This window comes from Strigops habroptila, chromosome 9, assembly GCF_004027225.2.
Source record: "Strigops habroptila isolate Jane chromosome 9, bStrHab1.2.pri, whole genome shotgun sequence".
NCBI lineage: Eukaryota > Metazoa > Chordata > Aves > Psittaciformes > Psittacidae > Strigops > Strigops habroptila.
Window position 1 is genome coordinate 16,325,558 of NC_044285.2, and position 21,827 is coordinate 16,347,384.

General features: G+C 40.8%; 2 protein-coding genes and 1 long non-coding RNA gene across 8 annotated transcripts in view; 1 reads left to right on the forward strand and 2 right to left on the reverse strand.

The window, feature by feature from the left end:
- The window catches only part of APBA2 (amyloid beta precursor protein binding family A member 2), an 86,301-nt gene extending 78,462 nt beyond the window's left edge, over positions 1-7,839 (reverse strand). For 3 of the 5 annotated variants that reach the window (XM_030497972.1, XM_030497974.1, XM_030497969.1), the window contains exon 1: positions 7,582-7,839. The gene's annotated coding sequence lies outside the window, so the exon portion shown is untranslated. Of the gene's footprint in view, positions 1-3,975; positions 4,035-6,996; positions 7,167-7,581 lie in introns of those variants that run through there. The other 2 variants (XM_030497973.1, XM_030497970.1) reach the window with 2 other exon arrangements.
- A 270-nt stretch (positions 7,840-8,109) lies between these two features.
- Positions 8,110-17,729, forward strand: LOC115613003. The gene is made up of 3 exons (XR_003993229.1): positions 8,110-8,216; positions 10,964-11,065; positions 17,671-17,729. It is a non-coding gene; the product is annotated as an uncharacterized LOC115613003 (long non-coding RNA).
- On the reverse strand, positions 14,273-21,548 carry MCEE (methylmalonyl-CoA epimerase). 2 transcript variants are annotated; one of them, XR_003993226.1, is made up of 3 exons: positions 21,097-21,462; positions 18,179-18,519; positions 14,273-14,929 (listed from the first exon to the last, which is right to left on the reverse strand). XR_003993226.1 is itself a non-coding variant. In XM_030497988.1 (3 exons), the coding sequence occupies exons 1-3, from the start codon at positions 21,499-21,501 to the stop codon at positions 14,777-14,779; spliced, it is 525 nt and encodes a 174-aa protein (XP_030353848.1). In that variant the 5' UTR covers positions 21,502-21,548; the 3' UTR covers positions 14,273-14,776. The 2 variants fall into 2 exon arrangements, 1 of the variants encoding a protein (XP_030353848.1); XM_030497988.1 differs by lacking the exon at positions 21,097-21,462 and adding an exon at positions 21,471-21,548.
- Positions 21,549-21,827: the final 279 nt, after the last annotated feature.

Consider the following 21,827-nt stretch of genomic DNA (forward strand, 5'->3'; position numbering starts at 1 on the left):
TGTCTGCCAGTAACACAAGATTTTGTCCCTAAAGAACATTACGTATATATATACACACACATAAAATATAGCATTCCTTTCTCCTCCACAACCCAGCAACAAAAAAAACATATATAATCACTTTGTAGTGTTAAATCAGATTATGAAGGATGGCAAGAGGCACTTATTCACGTAGACAAGATGCACATTTTCATTAAGTATTTAAACTGGAATTTATATTCTTCCCCTGATATAAACCTTTATTTCACTACAATACAGAACCTTTCCATATTTCATTGGTTTGTTCCTCTCTGAGATTTGTTATTATGGCTTATTTAGGAAAGAAAATTAAAATCAGTAGAGGTCAAAAATACATGAACAAATTGGTGACAAGGCTTATATCTGTCAGGTTATTTTATACTTTAATGTACTGTTAACAATTCATTCTTTTTAAATACAAATCTATTAAGGGTTAATTAAATATCAAGGCAAGTAATTCCGGTAGCATGACAACAACATGCTATGCTGCATAGTAAGAATTTAGAACCAAGGCAAGTCTGCTTCTTTCCCATAATGGATCAGTTTTGAAGAGTAAAATCAGAGAATGGGTTGGGTTGGAAGGGACCTTTGTGTTCTTTGTGTAACTGCCTTTATGACTATTCCTACATTGGTAGTTGTAGTGGTCTTTGAAACTCAAGACAGCACAGCAACCCTGTGAAACCTGATGGCAGGCAGGATGGCCATCCTTAATAGACAGAAAAGCTACAGGTTAGAACAGACAAACAAAAAAACCCATATGCTTAATTACAGTGTTTAATACAAGACTTCATTCCCAGGAGAGATTCAATGTAGATGTGAGGAGTATAGCTGCTCTGAAGCAGTCTTGCTTCTGAACAAGAAACAAGCAATCCCACCTGCATGCACCCTCCCGATGCATTGAAAAGGCATCTCTCTTGGCTTTTAGAGTATGAGTTTTGAGGCCTATTTTAAGATTTGACTAAACTAAAAGTGTGCACTTGCCCTTGCACTGGAATGATATTTTTGTGGTATCAATGATTCTAGAGAGTAACCTCAGTTGTTTCATGTCATTTCACTCCTGGTTATAGGGGAAAATACAACAAAATAAAATTAAAATTCTATGTCATTCCAGAACAGAATCTGGTCTGTGCAACACTTTTTGCACTTCAGTTGCTTCAGTAATCAAGCACTCAGGAATATATTACCATATAGAACAAAGAAAAGCCAAACTTACTTAGCAGTTCTGAGACTCCCTAGGAAGACAGACTAACCAGTGAAGTACAGCAGACGATCTTCTGATTTTGAAGGGCACAGTGGGTGACAGAAAGTCCACCCAAGTACCTTTGTTTCTGCCAGGTGCATGAAGGCAGTAACTATGCAGCGGGTTGTGTGGGAATCTTACTTTCTTTATGATCCTTTCTCTCACATAAAGACCAGCTATTTCACTGGACCTGAACATGAATGCCAAACACAGCTACTCCTCTGGGAGGTTCTTAAAATACTGTTTGGATAGGTGCTGTCCTTGTGGAACTTGGGCTTCTCACTCTCTTACAGCTTGTATAGAGGGGGGAAAATGCTGTTTAGAAATGCATGTCTAAATGTTTTTGGAATAATGGAACACCAAAAAGATAGACATGCAGCCTCAATTTTTTGTTCCTTGGTAGTTGTTTATCTTGCTTTGACGCAGATAAGACACTGATGACTTAATAGTCTTGTGTTTCATGTAATTTCAGGCAGGTATCGCCTTGATTTTGAAATTGTAGCTAATGTTTCATCCAGGCTCCCTACTTCTACCTAAACATTCACTCTTTTGGAGCCTACACTTCCAAATTTCCTGTCACTTCCTCTTCCTCGTCAGGGAATTTTCAAATACAGACATACTACTATCACCACCAACAATACGGATGTCTTGTTTCTCCTCCTTCTCCTCCTTTCCTTCCTTCCTCCCATGTTCTCTTGCTTTCCTATATGCTAATTTTATTTATATAATCAGTTTAGAACTTCTAAAGTAAGTCAGCACCTTAGGTCTCTTCCTGAGCTTTCTCCAAGTTTTATTATCACAATAATAAAACAGTCTGCACTGTCACAAATGCTTTGTGACAGCAAGAGTTCGTTCCACCTGTTTTTTTGATGCACTTTGTTTCTTCCTTAGTATGAAATGCTGTAACAACTTAATCTTCCCTGTGATTACGGATTTCTGCGTGCTACAGGATCACTTTGTAAGAGATCAGTGGTCTTTTGCATGCAGGATGCCTAAGGAGTACCTTCCAGAGGCTCTTAAGAGATCTGGCCATGTGATTCTCCCAAAGATGGGTACAGTATGTACGTGGAGAATTGGGGTGATATTGTCACCACTGTCTCTTGCTAGTTTGTAGTGCAGCTAAGGTTTGCATCAGCTGTTAGAACCTGAAGATATGCAAAGTCTTCTGCATTTATTCCTATGCTTCCTTCTTCAGCAGCTTATCCAGAGCAACAGACCACAGAGTAATCCCAGGGGACCATTCTCATGTCATTCCTAAAACCTCAGCTGAATGAAGCTCTTTCTATGGACTCGGGCTCTTAACACTTTGAGATGGAATGATAAAAGTCTATATATAAGAATGTGAATTCTCCATCTCTGATTATCTGCTAAAATACGAATTTTCTGTTCAATTTTTACTGGAATTAACTATCTCACTAAATCCCCTGGAGAATACTGCAGTGTCATGCTAAGATAATCACTTCGCTGTCACTCACAACAAATCCAAAGTGGAACAATGGAAAAGCAAAGATGTCTCTTACACAGTCACTGCAAGAAAAATACCTTACTGGAGAAAATGGAAATGAAACCAAAAGCCTATGCTCCTGTGTTAGACAACATCACTTGGCATTCTGGACTACAGTGGTCAATCATCTAGGGTCTACACACCCACCAGAACAGTGTCACCACTCATGGTTAGTGTTACAAAGCTATTATATTGGGTTGTCAGCTGTTTGTTTGTTTGAAGAAGATGTTGCTATGCTCCTAGCAGTAAAAAGTAACTTGCCTGCTCTGACCACATTACAAAATCTTAGCAAAATCTAACCACTGTACTCAGGTGAAAGAATTTCACTAAATTCTTCATGGATTGGATCCTTAACACACAAAGATAGATGACACATAAAAGAAAAACTGGCAAGGTCAGGCCTTTCTCTTGTAGAAGCATTTTGTGAATGAAACCAGCAGATTTCACTCTTTGAAATGCCCAGGGTTACTATACAATTGACCTGGGGAGAGGAGCTTCTGCAAAGGTTGTAGTTGACAAGTGTGTTGGGGTGGGGGGGGAGAAAGAGAGGGGTAGTGTCTCATCAAGTAAAAGGAAAGACGGAAGTCTGAAAATAATGCTAGCTGGTGACATGCCCATAAGTATTCCTAACATCAATGTACAAAATGAAGTTCAAAACCTACTTCAATTAATAGGATGTAAATATTCAACCTGCCTTTTAAGTAATAAAACAGTAACAAGTTATTCCTGTGTGGCTGAACCTTCATTACTAAGTCTGTAACTAGAAGGGCTATTTTCTGAAGGAAACATAATCTTAATAGTTCAAACCAGAAAACTACCCCAAGATACAACTCTGTGCAGCTTCTACTGGCAGTCCAGGAGGGTATCAGCAGATGTCTGCATTGCAGAAGTACTGCTATTTCAAAATCCTCATCTAGACTCCAAACTTCACACTGATTATAGTTGATGTATTTCTCTATTCCAAGACTTTTTGTACGCCTTTTTCCCAACTTTCTTCTTCATTTACTTCTATTTCAAAAGAAAATAATCCCTTCATGCACACTTCAGAGTATGCATCTTCAGCAGTATTTCATGCAACCTTATCCGACAAAAATGACACCTTTTCCTTGTCATGCCTACCTACAGGGCTTCTAGTTCTCCATCTTTTGAGTAGGTGGAAGTACCTATTAATCCCAGAGTTTTCTGTACTAGTCTCTGCTCAGCTCTAACTTACTCCTCTTGAAGTACAAGTCACCTTCCTCTGCTGCAGCAGGTGAATGAAGACAGTAAGTACTGCAACGAAAAAGGAAAGGAATGTCGGTTATTCAAACAGTGCCTTTACCTACCACCATCAGAAACGATTCATTCTGTATGTGTTTTTACCAGTTGTGCAAGACCTTTCTTCTAGAAAATATTATAATTAGCCAAAATGAGACTTAAGTTCAGACAATGCTGAGAACTGGAATGAAAGCTCTCTTCTCATGGATGCCATGACAAACCCTAAAAGCTGCACGTTCAGCTCCTGAAGGCAGCACAAGCCTAAAGCACAGAACACTCAAGACGCACACGGTGGTTTTCACATAGCTCTCACGGGAAAATGGGTCCTCAGAGAAAAAAAAATAAATCTTGCATTTCAATGTTTTCTCCAGTAGACTAAAAGCATTTGCAAGCATCCAAAGCACTTATAATGAACCCAGTGATCGCATGTTTAGAGTGTCTAAAAACTAGTGAATTCTGATTCTGCTTTCAGCTCTTCCTCTTAACTTGTGAAGTGCATGCGACTGCATCAGTGCTTTACTTTCTCCAGCTATAAGAACTGCCATTATGTCTCTTGCAATAATGTTGAAAGGCAACATTTTGGAGTGCTAAAAGATATTATGGAGAAAGGTTCTTGATTTCAAGCTGTTCTTCCTTTTATCTACATTAAAATAAAAATATTTCAAGCAAATCTCTCTTCCTTGGGAGGCTTCTAAAAAGGTATTAACTTGTACCAATAGTAATATAGTATTACACGTAATAGAGGCAAATGTATCCTACTGATATTATATTCCATCTTTGCTGAGATCCATCGATTATCCATAGAATGGAAGCTCTAGTTCTTTCTTAAAAAAACCCCCACAACTGACTTCTGGAAACACATCTGCTTCTTGTATCACATATGGATAGGCACAAACATACAACTGTTCACAGAATAATTCAGGTTGGAAAGAATGTCAGAAGTCTCTCATCCAATATCCTGCTCAAACCAGGGTCATCAATGAGGCCGGATCAGGTTAGGGCATTATCCAGTCTGGCTTAAAAACTCCAGTTCATTAACATCTTCCTTGTACCAGGGAGGGCCAAAACTGGACACAGTATTATAGACGGGAATGATGAGTAGAGGAGGATAATTACTGCCCTTGATCTACTGGCTGCATTCTTCTTCATACAGACCACGACGCTCCTGCCTATCTTTGTTGCCTGGGTACATGGCTGGTTCACGTGCAGCTTGCTTTTCACCAGGGCCTCTGGGCTTTCTTGGCAGGCTGCTCCCCAGCCTCTATAGCTGCAATGACTTAAAGCATGAAAGCATCACCTTGTTCATTTAAACAGATTACAAGGGGAATGGATATAAAAAGTCTGCAAAAGCACCTAAAACCTGATGTGTTGAAAGGCTACAACCAAGGTAAACTGGATGAGGTTCAAATCATAGTGTTTTCACAAATCATTTCTTAGCAAATGTTCTTATCACAACAGCTAGAGAGATGCTAAAATTATGCTTCTTGAAGTGGTTTCTCATGTTCACAGCCTTAAGCAAAGGTCACTTTTTAAAGACCTAGCTCTTGTTTAAATTCATGTCCAGTCTCCAACCTGAACTGGCATTGACCAAATAACTGCACAAAAAAGTGCTTTTCAAGATTCCTCCTTAGAATCATAAGACTTTGACCAAAAGAGCTGAGCACCTATGGCCTTTTCAATAAGAGTTTTCCTTTATGTTTGGAGAATGAAGGGGAAGCAATAATGCAGCTGCTGATTGGAGGCAACACTGCATTTTTAAAAATAGCTTTAGATATTTCCAAGTGCAGATAAGGGCTGAACTATCAGAGAATTTAGGTTCAGGAAGCCTGACAATCAAGGTTTACAAGGACAAGTCTGCAGCCTGAGATCCTATGAGCCCAAAGTGGAGTATGGACAGTGGGCTTTAGTATTTTAGTATTCATAGAACAACATACAGGAAGAAAATCTCCTTCATCCTTGTCTGTCCCATACAGAGGAGAATCTGGACTATACAGCGATAAATTGACTGGGCCCAAACCTTATGCTGTAACATGAACTTCAGCCTTATGCTTTCCAACACAGAGATAACGAGCATAAAATACTGTATTTTTACTTAAGTAGCAATAAAGAATTGAAATTCCTCTCCTTTAAAGTTACCTTTACATGTAAATACCGTTGCTCGCACACAACCACATAAAACTAAAGTAGCAGTTGTTTCTGTTTTCAGTTCTGCTGGTTAAGCAATGAGCGATTCCTGGGTAACAGGCATAATACATGAAATACTTTTTCTGCAAACAGATTTCCCAGCCCCTTCATGGTAGCCTTGATCAGGTAATAAAACTGAAACCCTACTGGCATTTTTGTACCCAAACTGGTCACACTAATTTAAGACTTCTCTTAAACATCACTGCAATGCACGTTATCTCTGTACTATGAATGTTGTATGATCTCGTCTTTATTTCTTGTATGCCCTCACTATCGTGCAATAGCCATCAAAATGACATTGAGATGAAAAGTATGTAAATCTGAAAGCACAGGCTGCTAGTTGAGGCAAAATAAGCCAGCCTTTGCCTTTCCAAGACGCAGCTCCAAACGCAGTATTCCCTTCCTCTTCCCCACCCCCATCCCTTTTGTTATGGCAATACAAAACCCCCCACATATTTCAAAAAGCTGTTCAAAAAGGGGAAAACAGACCATGCTACAGTGTCTTATGCTATACTATCCCAACAAAAATCAAGTATTCTTAATTGAGCAGCTTTTTCCCTCTGGATCTCATGACGAAGGGAATGGGAAAAGAGTGGATCAAAAGCTCTGATCCATTTGCTACACTGGAGGCATGAAATCAGAAACAAATACAAACTCTTGGCGGTGCTGCATTAGGCGAGGGCTCCTCTCGCATTTATTTTGACTCTATTAAGACAAACAGACTCTTAAGCCTCCCGCCCTCCCACAGAACACCGGCATTGTGCACGCGTTGCATTGTCGGTCCCTGCATTACCGAGGACAGGCGCTGAGGCAGGGTGAGGCGGTCGGGATGGCGGGCAGGGCCAAGAGCGAGCTGATGGCGAGCCGGCAGCGGAGGCGCCCGCCGCCCCCAGCGGCAGCCCAGCTCCGGGGGTCGCTGCCAGCTCCCCAGCGGCTGACAGGAGGCGGTGCCGCCCCGCCGGAGCGGACAGAGGAGCGGCTCCGCGACAGCGGGAACGTGTGGGCGTGCGGTACCCCGTGTGCCGGAGCCCCCCCGCGGCCGACCGCGACCACCCCGGCGGCACCGCCATGCCGCAGGGGCTCTCGTCCACCCCGACCTCCGTCTCCTTGCGGGACGCTCAGTTGCCAAGGGACGGGGATGTGGATGGAGATGCGGTTGCGGCGGGGGCAGCTGCTCGCGGCGGGCAGCCCCCGGACCCGATTTCGAGGGGAGCAACGCCCGCGCTCGTGACGCCCCCTCAGCGCCCGCCCGGCCGCCCGGGCTGCCCGCGCCCCTGAGGGGACCCGCAGCGATGCTGCCGCCCCACCCCCGGCGGAGCCGCCGGTCCCCGCGACGGCACTGGCCGCCGGTGCCCCGGCCTGCGTCCCCGCTTCTTACCCCTGCTGGTAGCGGTGAGGCCGGTGCCCACCCCTGAGGCGCCGCGGTGGGGACGCGGGGGCAGCCGCAGCCGGTCTTTTGTGTGCCTGCCTCAGCACCACACACCGAGGCGGCTGGTGGGCCCGGGAAGCTGCGTGCGAAAATACCGCCGGCCACCCGGGAACCTGCATGGCGCATAGCCCGGCCGCCGCGGCGCCTCGGGGGGCCGTGTTGGCGGGACGCGGCGGGGAGCCCGCCCCTCTCCTCAGCCCGCCCGCCCTGGCACGCTGCCCACACCGCCCGGTCGCCCCCGGCCCTGCCTGCCAGTCTCCGTGCTCCGGAGCGCGGGCGTCGGTCTCCGGTCACAGGGTCCTGCTCGACCTGCGCCCACCGAGGTTGGAAGAGGCAATGGCAGAACTCCGTGAGGTGCCTCGCAGAGGTGAGGTGATGCCGGGTCCGCCCCTGAGCTTCTCACAAAATGGCACAGAAAGTGGGTGGCTTGGTGATGGGCGCTAACCTGTCAAATGCGCTCTTCCACGGATACTGAAGGCTGGAGGCGCCAGCTTCGCACCTGCCCCGTGAGGAGCTTGCCCAGGTCTGGGTGCTGAGGAGAGCCGGCTGCGCAGTGGAGCCCCTCCAGCAGTAGCAGCAGGCAGGTATGTTTGCTGCTGTGACGCGTGTCGAGGCCACCCTGGACCAAGCCTGTACCCCACAGGGACTCGGCTTCGGTGGTGGGCCACAGTGTGTGGTGTTTCCTGTGATCCTTCCACTCCGTTTTCCTGTGGAGCACATTCCTGAATTCCAGCTATGCGATCCTGCTGGTGAATGACCTCAAGGGTTCCCTGTTGCTTGAGGTGCTCCAGCGGAACAAAAATCAAACTCTAAACACCAACGTTTTGAACATTACAGCAGGGGACTACACTGGATTTAGTCGCATTCCATTATACGGCCAGATTTATGAGGTCAAATAATGATTTTTATGCCCTTGTACAGAGAACACATAGATCCCCTCCCTAGATTAAAAGTGGAAGATGCAGTACGTAGTATTTAAAAGTTCACCGAAAAGGGTTTCTCCAAGAACATTTCTTACAGTGAATGATAAGTGTAGTTGGTTCCTCAGGCCCTTTATGAGAAACTACTAGATCTTTCTATGCAGGTAGGCAATGGTGATTATGTTGTGTCTGAAGGAATATATGTGCGATCAAGTGCTCTTAGGCTAATTATGACAGGACTTGTATGTAAGTATGCAAATTTGAGAGTTGTAGCTATCCTTGAATGTAAAAAGTAATCTTTCTTACAACAGCAAAAGTGAAAACCTGTCCTAATGTAATTATGTTGCATTCCAGTCAGCTAGATATCAATGTTCACTATAATAGCTCTGTGTCCAGCGTGGTGTGCTTTTCTTTGCCTTGAGGTAGCTATACCAGTTGCTTAGCAGTGTGTCAAATTCCATGTACATGCAAAGGCCCTTCATGGAAACACCATTTTGTGGTGGGTTTTCATTTCATTATTATTCATGGGTTTTGTCTAGTTGTTAAAATTTCTATGAAGATTCACTAACTACAGAGTAGCCATTTGCTACTAAGAGGTTATTTCTGTCATGGTTTTCTATGGTGACTTTTTTAATCTGTCCCTTTCTATATCCTAATTACTGGGCTGATTTTGGCTCTCTTTTGAAGATAATGAGAACTCAAACATTACATAAATTGTAATGCAAGCATGTTTTACACAGAACTAAAGGAAATTATATGTAATGGGTTGTTTAAATATTTGGCAAATCATGTTTTAATTCATACTATTAATTCTAAAAATTGTTAACTTGATGAAATAGCCTCATGTACATAAGGAAGTTTTTGCTTTCTCAACCATTATACCAAAGGCAGTTTGATAGGGCATATATGGGTTTTCTTTTTGAAGTTACTGCAGCTGCAAGTACTGTACTACAATTGAACTCTCAAAGACTGTAGGGGTCCCAAAGGGAGTGGGATATATTTTTTAACTTCTTAAACTGGAGTTCCTAACAAACGTTCTCCCTCCGCCTCATTTTGTAGATAGTGACTGAAACAGATATAGAAGATTACATACCAAAATGGAAGGTAAAAGTACAGTGCATAATATCAGTCCAATAATGCACCTCTATGCTACTCTTCAGTTTCTGGAAAGAATCTTTCTTCATACAAGCCAGCCACAGATGCAGAAGTAGGATATTGCCCCTAACAAATACAAACTGTGCATTGTCACATATGCCTTCAGAGTACCCAGAGTTACTAGTTACTTCAGAACTTTTTTTTTTCTAAATCCCAGTTTAAATGTATCTTGATCACTGAAAAAAATGCAGTGTTAAAACTAAGTAAAAATCTTCATTAAAGATCTATTTTATGAAAGATTTTAGTATCTATTTGCTATTTTTATGTTAGCAAAGCATAACAATTAAAAGATCACTCTAAATTATACCTAGAAAAGTCATGAAGTGCTTCAAAATGTATCATTATTTTAAAATGCTTAACAATGTGCACGACAGTGCAAATGAACATGAAACTAGATAGATTACATAATTTTATAGATGCTTAAGGATTGTACCATCCCTGGAGGCAAACCTCCCTCCTTCATGATAAGGTAAATTTACATCTCATTAAATGTTCATCTGGTTTGAAAATGCTTTTCAAAGGTGACAGATTTTGCATTCTTAAGGAGGTAAGGTTTTCCACTTTAAAATGATAGCATTGGGCCAATTAATTTATACATATTTTGGGCCAATGAATTTATATATATTTTATTGTTAGCTTCCATTTCCATATTAATCTTATGTAGAATGATTGAATCGTTTAGGTTGGAAAAGACCTTTAAGATCACCAAGTCCAACTGTTAACCCAGCACTGTCAAGTCCACCACTAAACCATGCCCCTAAGTGCCACATCTACACATCTTTTAGGTAACTCCAGGGATGGTGACTCAACCACTGCATTGGGCAGCCTGTTCCAGTGCTTGACAACCCCTTCGGTGAAGAAATGTTACCTAATATCCAGCCTAAACCTTCCTGGTGCAACTTGAGGCTGTTTCCTTTTGTCCTATTGCTTGTTAGTTGGGACAAGAGACCGACCCCCAGCTCACTGCAACTTCCTTTCGGATAGTTGTAGAGAGAAGGTCTAGGTAGACAACACCCACAGCCTTTCCCTCATCCAGTAAGTGTGTCACCCTGTCATATGATTCAATGTTCCAGGTTTAAACTATTAGTTACCTTTCTGTCTCTAGTGCCACCCAGCACTCTTATGAGAAGCACCAGGGATACCATTCTAGGGATTTCTTCTGATTCACAGTCTAATAATTTGGCCAACATGAGAACTGCTTTGGTAAAAGAATCATGTATTTATTGAAACAATTAACTCTGTTTCTCTTACTTAAGGGTTCTTGAGTCCAAGAAAACCAAGTCAGATCACTTCAAGAAGAATTTCTTGTAAGGAAGGAATCAAATGAAATGCCAAGGAAATAGTTCAGAGCACCTACTGTAAGTACCTCAACTAGATATTGTAAACATCTCCATGTTTCCTGGTCTTTCTATGAGACTTCCTTAGTCACACCAACTTCCATTCATTTATCTTGGCAATAAAGTCCAAATCCAAGGACTGTCCTTAACAGTCACTAATGCTTCTGCATGTGCATTAAGAAAGTAAACTCTAATCTCAGCATTAAACACAGAAGTATTATACACCCAGGAAATGGTCTGCAGAAGCAAGTGCGATCTTCAGTTCCTCTTGTAATTCATTCACAGCTTACTGAATTTATAGGCTGTGTTAACTGTATTAAAGCGCTGTAGCTGTGGCATCATGATAAAGTACATTCTTCCAAAACTTGTGATAAATTGGGTAAATGTGGTAATAATGAAAGCAATTGAATTCAGAATGAAATACCCAGTGGTTTTGGTTTGGTTTTTAATTCAGGTGAATTAATTGCAGTATAAGCACAACGGAACTGGAGGTTTTACAAAACTGTAAGGTTAGCTTTTAAAAGGCACATAATTAGCTTTTTGAGTTTGCTTCTAGGTTTGTCTCATCACACAGAATGGGATTCATTCTGCAGCCTGTTGTCCTCCTCCCACCTAGGAGAATCTTGAGGGTTGCATAAAGTAAAAAAAAGACATTTTGCATGATTTAATTATGAGCCCTTTAGCTGCTGCATAATGTTGATGGAGTCCAGAAAAATGTGTCTTGTCTGCCTCAGGCAGCATAAAATGGGAACATGCTTGAGCTCAGAGGGGGAAAAAAGACACATGGAAAGATTGGAATAGGGAACGTGCACTTGACAAATGACCCAAGCATGAGAAAATTAACTGGCAAAATATTGACACTTCATCCTCTGAAAAACTTGACATTGTCAGAAAAAAAGGTTTCACTGTACCTTTTGGGAAGAAGGGAAAAAGAAAACAACCCACCAATACAAAAACACCAACAAAAAAACCCCAAACAAACAAAGAAACAAACAAAAGAACAAAGAACCAAATACCCACTGTCAAAGCCTAACTGCCTTCTAAGCTAATCAGGCTCCAGTTATTTGAATAACTGTTGTTCTTGCCAGAAGCTGTATACTGCTGCAATAGGGGTATATCATTAAGTGTCCCTCCACTGGAAGAAACAAGTTGTGGTTCTCTATCGTTCCAATTTCCATTCCTGAATTTAACTTGATGTTACTCCCCTTTTATAATCATGGCAGTGACCAAGGGTAAGGCCTATATATCTAACCGCCCCAATCACTTAGAAAGTCAGAACAAAGAATGACTTGTGAAGGCTGTTGTTTTTAAGGTGAAGGACTGTAAGTTTTTTACAAATATAGGGGCTGATCCTGTTCCCACTGAAGTCTATGGGAGTTAGGTTTATGAACAGGAAGCTTCTCTCAATGCATCTTAGTTGTCTTCAGATTCTTCAGCCATCCAGTTCTCTTGGCTATTCTTTCCAAGACTATAGCTCCAGAGGTGAAAATTCTCATGTATTGTAGCACATACTCAGACAAGTAATGGGGTCTGATCCCACCAAATGGTACGAACTTCTAATAAGCATGCCCCAGTTTTGGGTATTGATTAATTTTGCAGACGTAATCTCCCTTTTTTATAGGCGTTGGTTTTTTGTTAGTATCTTGACTTCCACCTTAGAAGGAGTTAGATGAAATTTATAAACTATGAGTGAGATAGAAGCCTGCTTAGTTACGATGAACAAAATACATCAGCTGAGTCAGTGCTAAGTAATCCCACTGCAGTCAGGAAAAAGCATTACAAGTCTCTTTCTGTTATTCAGATGGGGAGCACAAGGAGGCAAGTGAAGTAAGTATTGTTTACTCAGAATGTCCATTCCCTCACAGTGTGTCAAGCCACTACTGTGAGTGTATTGATAGATGTCATACAGAAAATCCCACCTCCTTCAGAAGGACAAAGAAATGGACAAGACAAAGCAATGGAGTATGAACCTAGGGAGAACTGCCCTGTTTTCTGTTGCACAAAGCGAAGGGTATTAGGTTCAAAGACTTGTGTTCAATTATCTTGACATGTAACTAGCGAGGCTTCTAATCTTGGCATTCGTGTGCATTTTTTGCAGAAAAGATGCTTCCCCATCTCTGAAAGAACAGAAAGACAAAAGCAGCTTTGCTGGTAGAATGTCTCCTAGAATGGCAGAATCATATTTCAGGAATATCAAATCACCCTGCTTTTCCATCATGAGCCTTAGGATTTCTAAATTCAAGCAATTTAGAATTTAGATCACAAACTACCCTCTAAACAGTGATTTGATGAAATGCAGGAACCCTGTGAAAGACTATATTTTTCTTAAAATATGGCAGGAGTGTTTGTTTTGAGTACAAAACTATATTGCTTTAAAAATGGATGGCTTTGCAGAGATTTTTCAGAAGTAAAATTCACGAGGGAGCATCAATGTCTTTTAAGCCCTGTTTAAATTTCAGGTCAACATTATACTTCTGTTTTGTTGTAGCAACATGACACAGAACACAAATAATTTTATTTCCATTAAATAAAAATTCTCTTAGACTAAAATGAACTTATTTCATGTCAATCTGAAACTATTCACTGTATACGCAGAAGAGTAGGAAAATATAAAATCCAGATTGTGGTTTAGCTAGGAAAAAATATGACTTGTAGGGATTAAGAAAACTAGAGAGAGAAACAGCAAGTCTTCAATTTCTACAGCTGACATGTCGAAGCAAACCTATAAAAGAAAGTATCAGGACAAACACTGCTTGCACAGTACACCAATAAAGTGAAGACTGACCATGAATAAGTCAAGAAACTGCGTCTGCAGTCTGTCAGAAACATGAGCATATTGGCACACTCTCTGATGTTAAAGACAGTCTTTGTAACCAAGACTTACGCGGCTTGTGTTTGCCACTGATTTTGCAAGTGCTTTTGCATAGGAAAACCATGTTTATAAAATAAGTTAAAAGATTAATCACTATTTGTTCAGGTTTGACCCAGATACCTTCGTATGGCTAAAGCTTAAAAAACAAATATTCAATACCTGAAAAAAAAAGTAAAATGAAAAGTACATTACAGTCTGAAATACATTTCAGGCAAATAATTTTTCAGGTACTTTTCTTGAATTGTCTGCATAACCACAGAGGTCATAAAACAACTAAATGATGATGTGTGCATGGTAACTTCCTTGGCAGTAGTTGTTATGCCAAAGAAAACTTATTTACTGATTGCAGACACCCATACAATAACATAAGGATTTTTTTATTGCATGAACCAATCAATCAGTGTGAAGCACAGGTGGTGAATGGTGAAAACAGAAAATACAATGTTAATTTTTCTAAGGTGAATATCTAATCTATATTGTTGTCACGGAGAAGTGGGTCTCTGCTCTGAAATGTGGAACAAAATAATGTGGGTTGACCTAGAAATTGTACAGTTTCTGTGGTTACAGAGCTAAAATCGTGCTGCAAACATGAGGCAACAGAACATAAATTACTACTTGGCTTATGTGTTTGTCTCTAGAATCACAGAGAATTCAAAAAATGTAAATCTTAATTCTGAAAATCAGATCACCACCAACAAAAAAGAACCCTAAATCTGTAGCACAATTTCAGTACACAAAAGCTGTACTTAATCCATGGCAACTACAGTGAACTTGTAAAGAGTGAATATCACATCAATATTCCCAGCACCAGCTCAGTAACTTCACAACTAATCTATTGTTTTATTTATGAATATTACAGCTCAAGCTTGCTCAAGTTCCACAAGGACTCCATGGCAATCTTTAGGGTGAAGAAAAATCACAGGTTTGCCATGTGCACCTATTTTTGGCTCTTCACTCAATATTCGTATCTTTTTTTTCTTCAGTTCTGTCATAGCCACTTTTATGTCATCAACCTTATAAAAGAAAAATACAGTTCACACAAATTAACATGTTACAGTGTATTATGCAGATTCTACAATTAGGAGCAATAATGTAATTCCTTACTAAAATGTTAATTCTAAATTCTAATAGAATTCTGAAAAGAAATTAAATAATAAAAGTTTTAAACCATCTAGTCTTAAAAATCCTACAGAAGTTTGCATTTGTTGTTTGAAGATTTTATAAAATATTGTTTAAATAGAATGTGCTATATTTAAGAAATTATTAAGCAAAGAAGCACTCATGCACAAAGCCCATTGATTATTTTATACTGTTACTTTATATGGACTCCATAAATAATCTGAAGTCTGCATCACTATTACCAAGATCATACTGCTTTCAAACTATCAATAACTAAAGAAGAATGTCTCCCTGTCTAATTGATGGCAGAACTCATTAGATGCTGGTAAAAGGGAGGGCAATAGGCAGAAGGTAAAAGGAAAACCTCTTTTAGATTTATGTATCTTCCTTCTGAGTAGGTTAAGCTTCATAAAGCTTACTAAGAAAACCTCGGAATTATCAGAAACATACCCAGAATATGACCTGTTTTCCTATTGAGCTCGATTATAATCATAGATTTTAACGTATTTCAGTACAGTTTCCTGCAGAAATATGTAATTAACAAAACCATGTCTATGCTGCATAATGTGATCTTAAGTCTGGTGTCATGTCATCAGATGAAATTTGAATTTTCCCAAACCATAAATGTATTCATTCTTTGAAATAATAAAATTAGCGCTTGGTTTAGCAAATCCAAGATTCAATAACCAATAACAACCTGGAATTAAAATAATAGCATTGCTATTTTTCAAGACTGAGGCATCTGGACATAACTTGGTGAATAAGCTTGTGTGATGCCATTGTAGGGAAGAAGGAAATACCTAGCTTTAATTCAGAGGAACAGACATCAGTTAATTCCTACTCATTTGCAGCAGTTCTGTTCATGAAAATTCTGAACTTGCTACAGTTCTTCCCACACAGAACTACCACTCTGCTAAAAAAAAGAAGTGACTGTCAAGTTTCATCTAAAATAAACCAGCATGTCATGTGTGCCACAGCCCCCTCCAGCTTGTTTCCCCAAGCAGAAAAGCTACTGCAGCTGCTGCTCCTGTCTTGCAGAGATGGCCAGAAGAAGAACTATGTCTGGGCTCAGCTGGAATGAATTACTGCATCCCAAGGATGCAGTGAGAGTAAACAGTGGTGCATCCATGTTAGGAGAGTAACAGGATCAGATTTCTCTCTTATTCTACAAGTGTCCAGCATTGCAGGTACTAAATTCAATTATGGCTGGTCAGGAATAATCTGATTTCTTTTTAGAATGCTTATTTTGTCTGAAACAAATACCCTATAAAAACCTCTGTCTGAAATTTTCCTTTGAATAATGAGACAAAAGGAAGAAACGAAAAGCACATTTTGATAAACTTGTCAGGCTTCCTCTCCAGTATGGAAAATATTTTTACAATTCAGCTTTTGCAATAAAATTGGTCATAGAGAGATAGTTCTACAAAATACTTCTTTTATTTCAGATGAACAGTCAATTAACACTGAAGTTATTTTATAGTTTTTCTGAAAACTATTTTTGCTCAGCTTCAGAAGATGACATATCTTTGAAATTTTAAGATTTTCCATTCTAAGAATGGAATATTGGAGGAGAGAGGTTAATGACTTTTTGATTGACTACGGTAGTGGTTTTCAGTCCCACTTAAACAGCAGGTCAACAATGGATAGCTTTTTTTTCTATGTAAATTAGTCTATAATCTTCCATTTGTTTTTACAGGGAGATAAACATGAGAGACTTAGGACAATCTTCCCCTCTCCACACCAATAATCTATTAGTGGTTTACAAGACTTCATTTAGGAAAATCTGGCTGCAAGTAGCACTAGCTCATGAACTGCTAGATTATGACTCCTGGCTTGCTTGACCTACTGTATACAGTTATGAATTTTCTTTCTTAACACAACACTTCTATGTTGTCCAACATGGTATAATTAGCATGTTCCATTCTTCTCAAGTTTCATAACTAGCTGTATGACTTCCCTTGACAGCTATCTTTGGTTTATATGCAACAAGATCATCTGTCATACAAGATGGAGATCTACATAGAACTATTTCAGCTGTAAAAAGTATTTCTTGAAACATCTTAAAAGGGATTGCATATACTTGAAAGTCTTGGGAGTTTTGAGCCGGTTTTGCTGAGAAATGCCTACAACTTCTTTCTCTGTACCTGTAAGTCAGTCCACTGGTCTTACAGAGGACTGGAGGTTTTTTTGGCTTACTGCCACTTGCTTCTTTCTTCTACACTCCCCATTTCCTAAGTTCACCTGAGGTCAAAACATTTCTATAGCAATATAATTTAGGGTCAATTTAAACAGAATTAATTTTCTTATTCTTGAATATCTGCAAATAGTCAAACAATGCAAGAAAAACTGCGATGCCTGTGTGTATGCAAAATTTATCAATTCTCAAAGAAAGCATGCAGCTGCAAACACTGGTCATCATAGATGTGTTCTGAAAACAATTTTTACATCAATAATCCCATTACTTTTTATTATTACACTTTGCATGAAATAATAAAGTTTGCAAGACTCAGATCTGTAAAATATTGAAAACATATATCATAGGCAGCAGCATGAAACTTTGCATCAAACATCTACACTAAAGTATATTTGTAAGATAAGTACTTTACCAGCACCTTTACATCTTGTGTACTTCCAGACCAATCTCTCTGATGGACAAGGAACAACAGGAGAGAAGGAACTCTGGCGACTTTACTGCTGTTTGGTAAGTACAACTGTCAATCTTTTTTGACTTCTGTATGAAATTATAAACTAAATATCAAACAGAAGAAACTTCTGAAAATCTAAATCTATGCCTTAGCTTAAACTTAAAAATGCATCTTTTTCCAGTGTGTCCTTTCTACGTCAGGAAGTTCACACCTGTCAAACACTCTTCACAAGCCCTTGTCCACCTTCTACACTGGATACTTATCCCTCCCCTCCCCAGTTTAATCTTTATAGCCTAAAAGAGGAAAAAAAAATCACATAGCTCATGTGATTTCCAAAATGGAAAAAAAGTAACGTTTAAGACTTCTTATGCAATATAAATTCTCACAAATAAGACAGTTTTATGTATTTGTTTTTGACGGATCTTGACAGGTCAAACCTATGAAAAAATTATGCATATATATCTCTATCTTACTGCATGATATATTGTGTTAAAATACCTCAATGCAGATATGATGCATTCCTCCAATCTTGTTTTTTTGCAGAAAGCTTGCAATGGGACTCTCTTCTCCTAAAGGATGTAGAAGTTCCAGCTTGGTATTTCCCAGCTCCACAAAAACAGTGTAGACACCATGTTCAGGAAGAGCAACAGTCTCACTAACCTGTGCTCCTAACACATCTTTATACAAGGACTGAGCTTTCTCCAAATCAGGTACTGCAATTGCTACGTGATTAAGTCGGCCCAGTTTCCACAAACAGCTTGGAATGTTTTGAGAACAGGAACTGGATGGTAATAGAGTTCGTGTTGTGGTAGCTGAAGTCTGTAATCTGGTAAGAAGCCCTGAAAAAAAGTGAAGATACAATGTTTTTGAGAAAGTATCGATATCTGCTCTATCCCCTTTTAATGAGGCCTGTGTAGCTCGTATATCATAAGCACACCAGTGTGCAAAGCTGAGACCATGGACAGAATTATACTGAGAAAAAGAAGAAAAAGATCTAAAATGAGGATACTTACAAATTAGTTACATTAAAAATTAATCTGTCAGAGTACTAGATTGTGGAGAGGTTAGGGGAGAAATTGTGATCATATCAGTTGTTTCTAGCAGCAGAATTAGAATTAGATAAAAGGATATGTTCATAAAAACTGCATTTTAATTTCATGCCAGTTTGCTTTAGGCCATGTCAGAGTTCCCAGTGCCTCAAGGCCAAGCTAGAGGCATCTGAGCATTTTTGGAAGTCTTCGAGTCATTCTTAGGTTTAAAGTTACAAACATGCTATTTTGCTAAGAGATTGCGCCAAGGATGCACTGAGATTCTGGATGCTTTGCAATATAGTGAGGATAGCCTGGTTTGCATTTTCCCAGACTCTTTGTACTCTGTAAGGTTAGTAGTAATTTTAAGGTTATTAGTAGCTGTAATTAATCTGCTAGCTTCACTGAATGAAATTGAGAACTACCACTTCACAGGAGTTCAAGACTCCACAACTACCACTTAATTTTTCTTCACAAAGACAACTAATGCAGTCCTTGAATTTAAGCCTTTCTGAGCATTGTGCTGTGATGAAGGAAGAAGTGTTTGTGTGTATTTGAGACTCAAAATTGCAACTGCAATGTACGTACTTCCAAAGACTTAGTACCACAAAAGTAAGTCTCTTCAGAATCTTTTGGTAATACCAAATCAACGTTTCTTTAAGTATTTCCAGAAACTTGCCCAGTTCTGCAAGTGACTGCCCTGGAGTATTTTTTATCAGCCTTCCCACAGTACATCCTTTCATTTCCTTCATTACAGACAGAAGTTCTACAGAATTATTTTTTGCTGGTTATCTTTAGGCTATCACACTGGCAGAGTAAAGCAATATTTCCAAGTACATGTCAACTTTTTTTTTTTTTTTAACTTTTCCAAGTACTTTTCAATGATAAAAAATAATACCCTAGCACCTTCTACACAGAAAACCTGATTCAATTCTTGCTGAAGCAAGAGATTCTCTTCCACCTAGAGGTCAGTATTCTCCAAAACAGAAATATCCTCTGAAAGGTAAGGATCACTTACTATATCATTTGTTGTGTTTCCTAGAGCCTTTTATTGTTTCGCTCCTTCCAAATATTAACAGACTACGGTTCAGTGGAAATGACTACTAATACACTTATATTTATGCATATCTCAAAAAACTAATCCTATTAACTGTTGTGGCTAAATTCTTCAATCACAAAAGTATTTCTCCACTGACTTACAGAATTATTCAAGTAATTCTTAACTTTCTCCAATGTTAAAAAAAATACTTTCTCTGCTTCTTTTGAAGCAAGTGGATATTCTGACTAACGCATCTATCCAATTATGTGCCCTGCTTGAAAAACTTGCATATGCTGATCAAATTCACACATGCAGTGGCTTCTTCAGGTATATACAGCATTTGCCCTACTTGGGTTTTTTTAAGAACTTATTTTTCAAACACGGACAGCCAAATCTGAATTTGTCCTTTAGAGAAGATTCAGCTGACCCTACTCTCATATCCAATTGCTGGCTTCCTAGTCTCAGTGATACTGCAGAATGTATGTCACCTTCTTCAGCTTCATTTGAAGTATATTTTTAAATTCATTTATTTGGGTTTTATTCCATTAATGGTTGACTGATCTAGTATTATGCACATCAGTCTAAACATGCACAGTTGTACCAGTGGAGGCTTACATTCTATAACAGAGCAGATTATGAATGTGAAGTAACAAATCTGAAGTACCCCATAAAATGAGATCCTCTTCCTTCAAATGTTCATTCATAGGCTTGTTGCTACTATGTGTGACAGTGATCATTGACTTACTTGGCTAAGTCATCAAACACGAGCCAAATCCAACTGCATTCATGTTCTCTATGGGGAGGTTATACAACTGTGGGTCACAGTAAGAAGAACCTTGTCACTGGGCATTGCTCTGTTGTCAACCACTTCAGGTTGAGAAAAACTGCCAGGCATGGAGAGGATATTCTTGTCATAGGGAATCTGGCATATGGGAGCTGCGTGCCCATTCTTAAATCCCAACAATTTCAAGGTGGCATGAGCATCTCGGAACCTTGGCCAGCCAACAAGGCTTAGGCCATCCAAAGTGATGCTCAGCTGTGTGCAGGAGATGGCTTTTGGGAATCAGATGGGCTCCACAGTTCCTAGAAATTGAGTGTCACCTTACTGCAGCCCTGGTTTCTTTCATCAAAGTGCAATTATACAAAGGTGTTTTCATTCCTGGTATCCCACAGATCGACTACTGAAGCACCGACTCTCTCATTCACTTTTCTCCTGAAGTCTAATGAGTAAAATGGTGTGGTTTAGATACAGTAAGTTTAACCTGCCCTTCCTTACTATTAAGAGAGCTAACAGTCCAGACAATTATAATGAACAGGAAACGATTCTGCATTTGACCTCCAGGTTGTACCTTAAAAAAGACAAGCTGTTCCTTGTGCCTAAAGTATTAAGCTTGGAGTTTGCCGCACAAGCCTATTCTAAGCCTAAGAATGCCAGTTGTTAACGTGTCTGTCATCTGGATCATGAGCCCTTGTTTTCGTTTATAAAAGCCGTTCTGGTTTGTCGCGGCCTGTAAGGCTGTCACCGGGAGCCTCGGACCCGCTCCCGCACCGCACGGCAGGCAAGGGCGGCGCGGTCCCGCCCTGACGGCCCGCCGGGCCCCTGCGCAAAGCGGGGCTGCCCGCCGGCGCGGGCCGGACCTCCAGGCCGGAGCGGGCACCGAGACCCGCGGCCGCAAGTCACCGGCCCCGCCGCCCGCCCCGGCCCTCCCGGCGCCCACGTTACCGGCCACCGCGCGCCTCAGGGGGGCCGCCATCTACGCCGCTCGCACTGGGCCCCGCCGCAGCAGGCGGGGCCTTTTCCGGGGGAGCGGCCGCCCTCCGCCGTCACCATAGCAGCGGCCGCCGCCTCCCAGCCGCCCGGGGCTGAAAGCGCGCCCGGGCCGCGACTCCTTCGGCGCTGTGTTTGTAGGACCGGCGCCACCGGAGCGTCTTGGTGCGGGGCACCGGCAGCGGCAGTGGCAGTGTCACGGCGAGGGGCTCGTTAACACTCGCTGGGCTGGGCGGGCGCAGCTGCCCGGTCCTTTCCCGGGAGGAGAGGGCTCCCTCGGGCGCCCATGGCCAAGCAGCGTGGGGCCTGAGC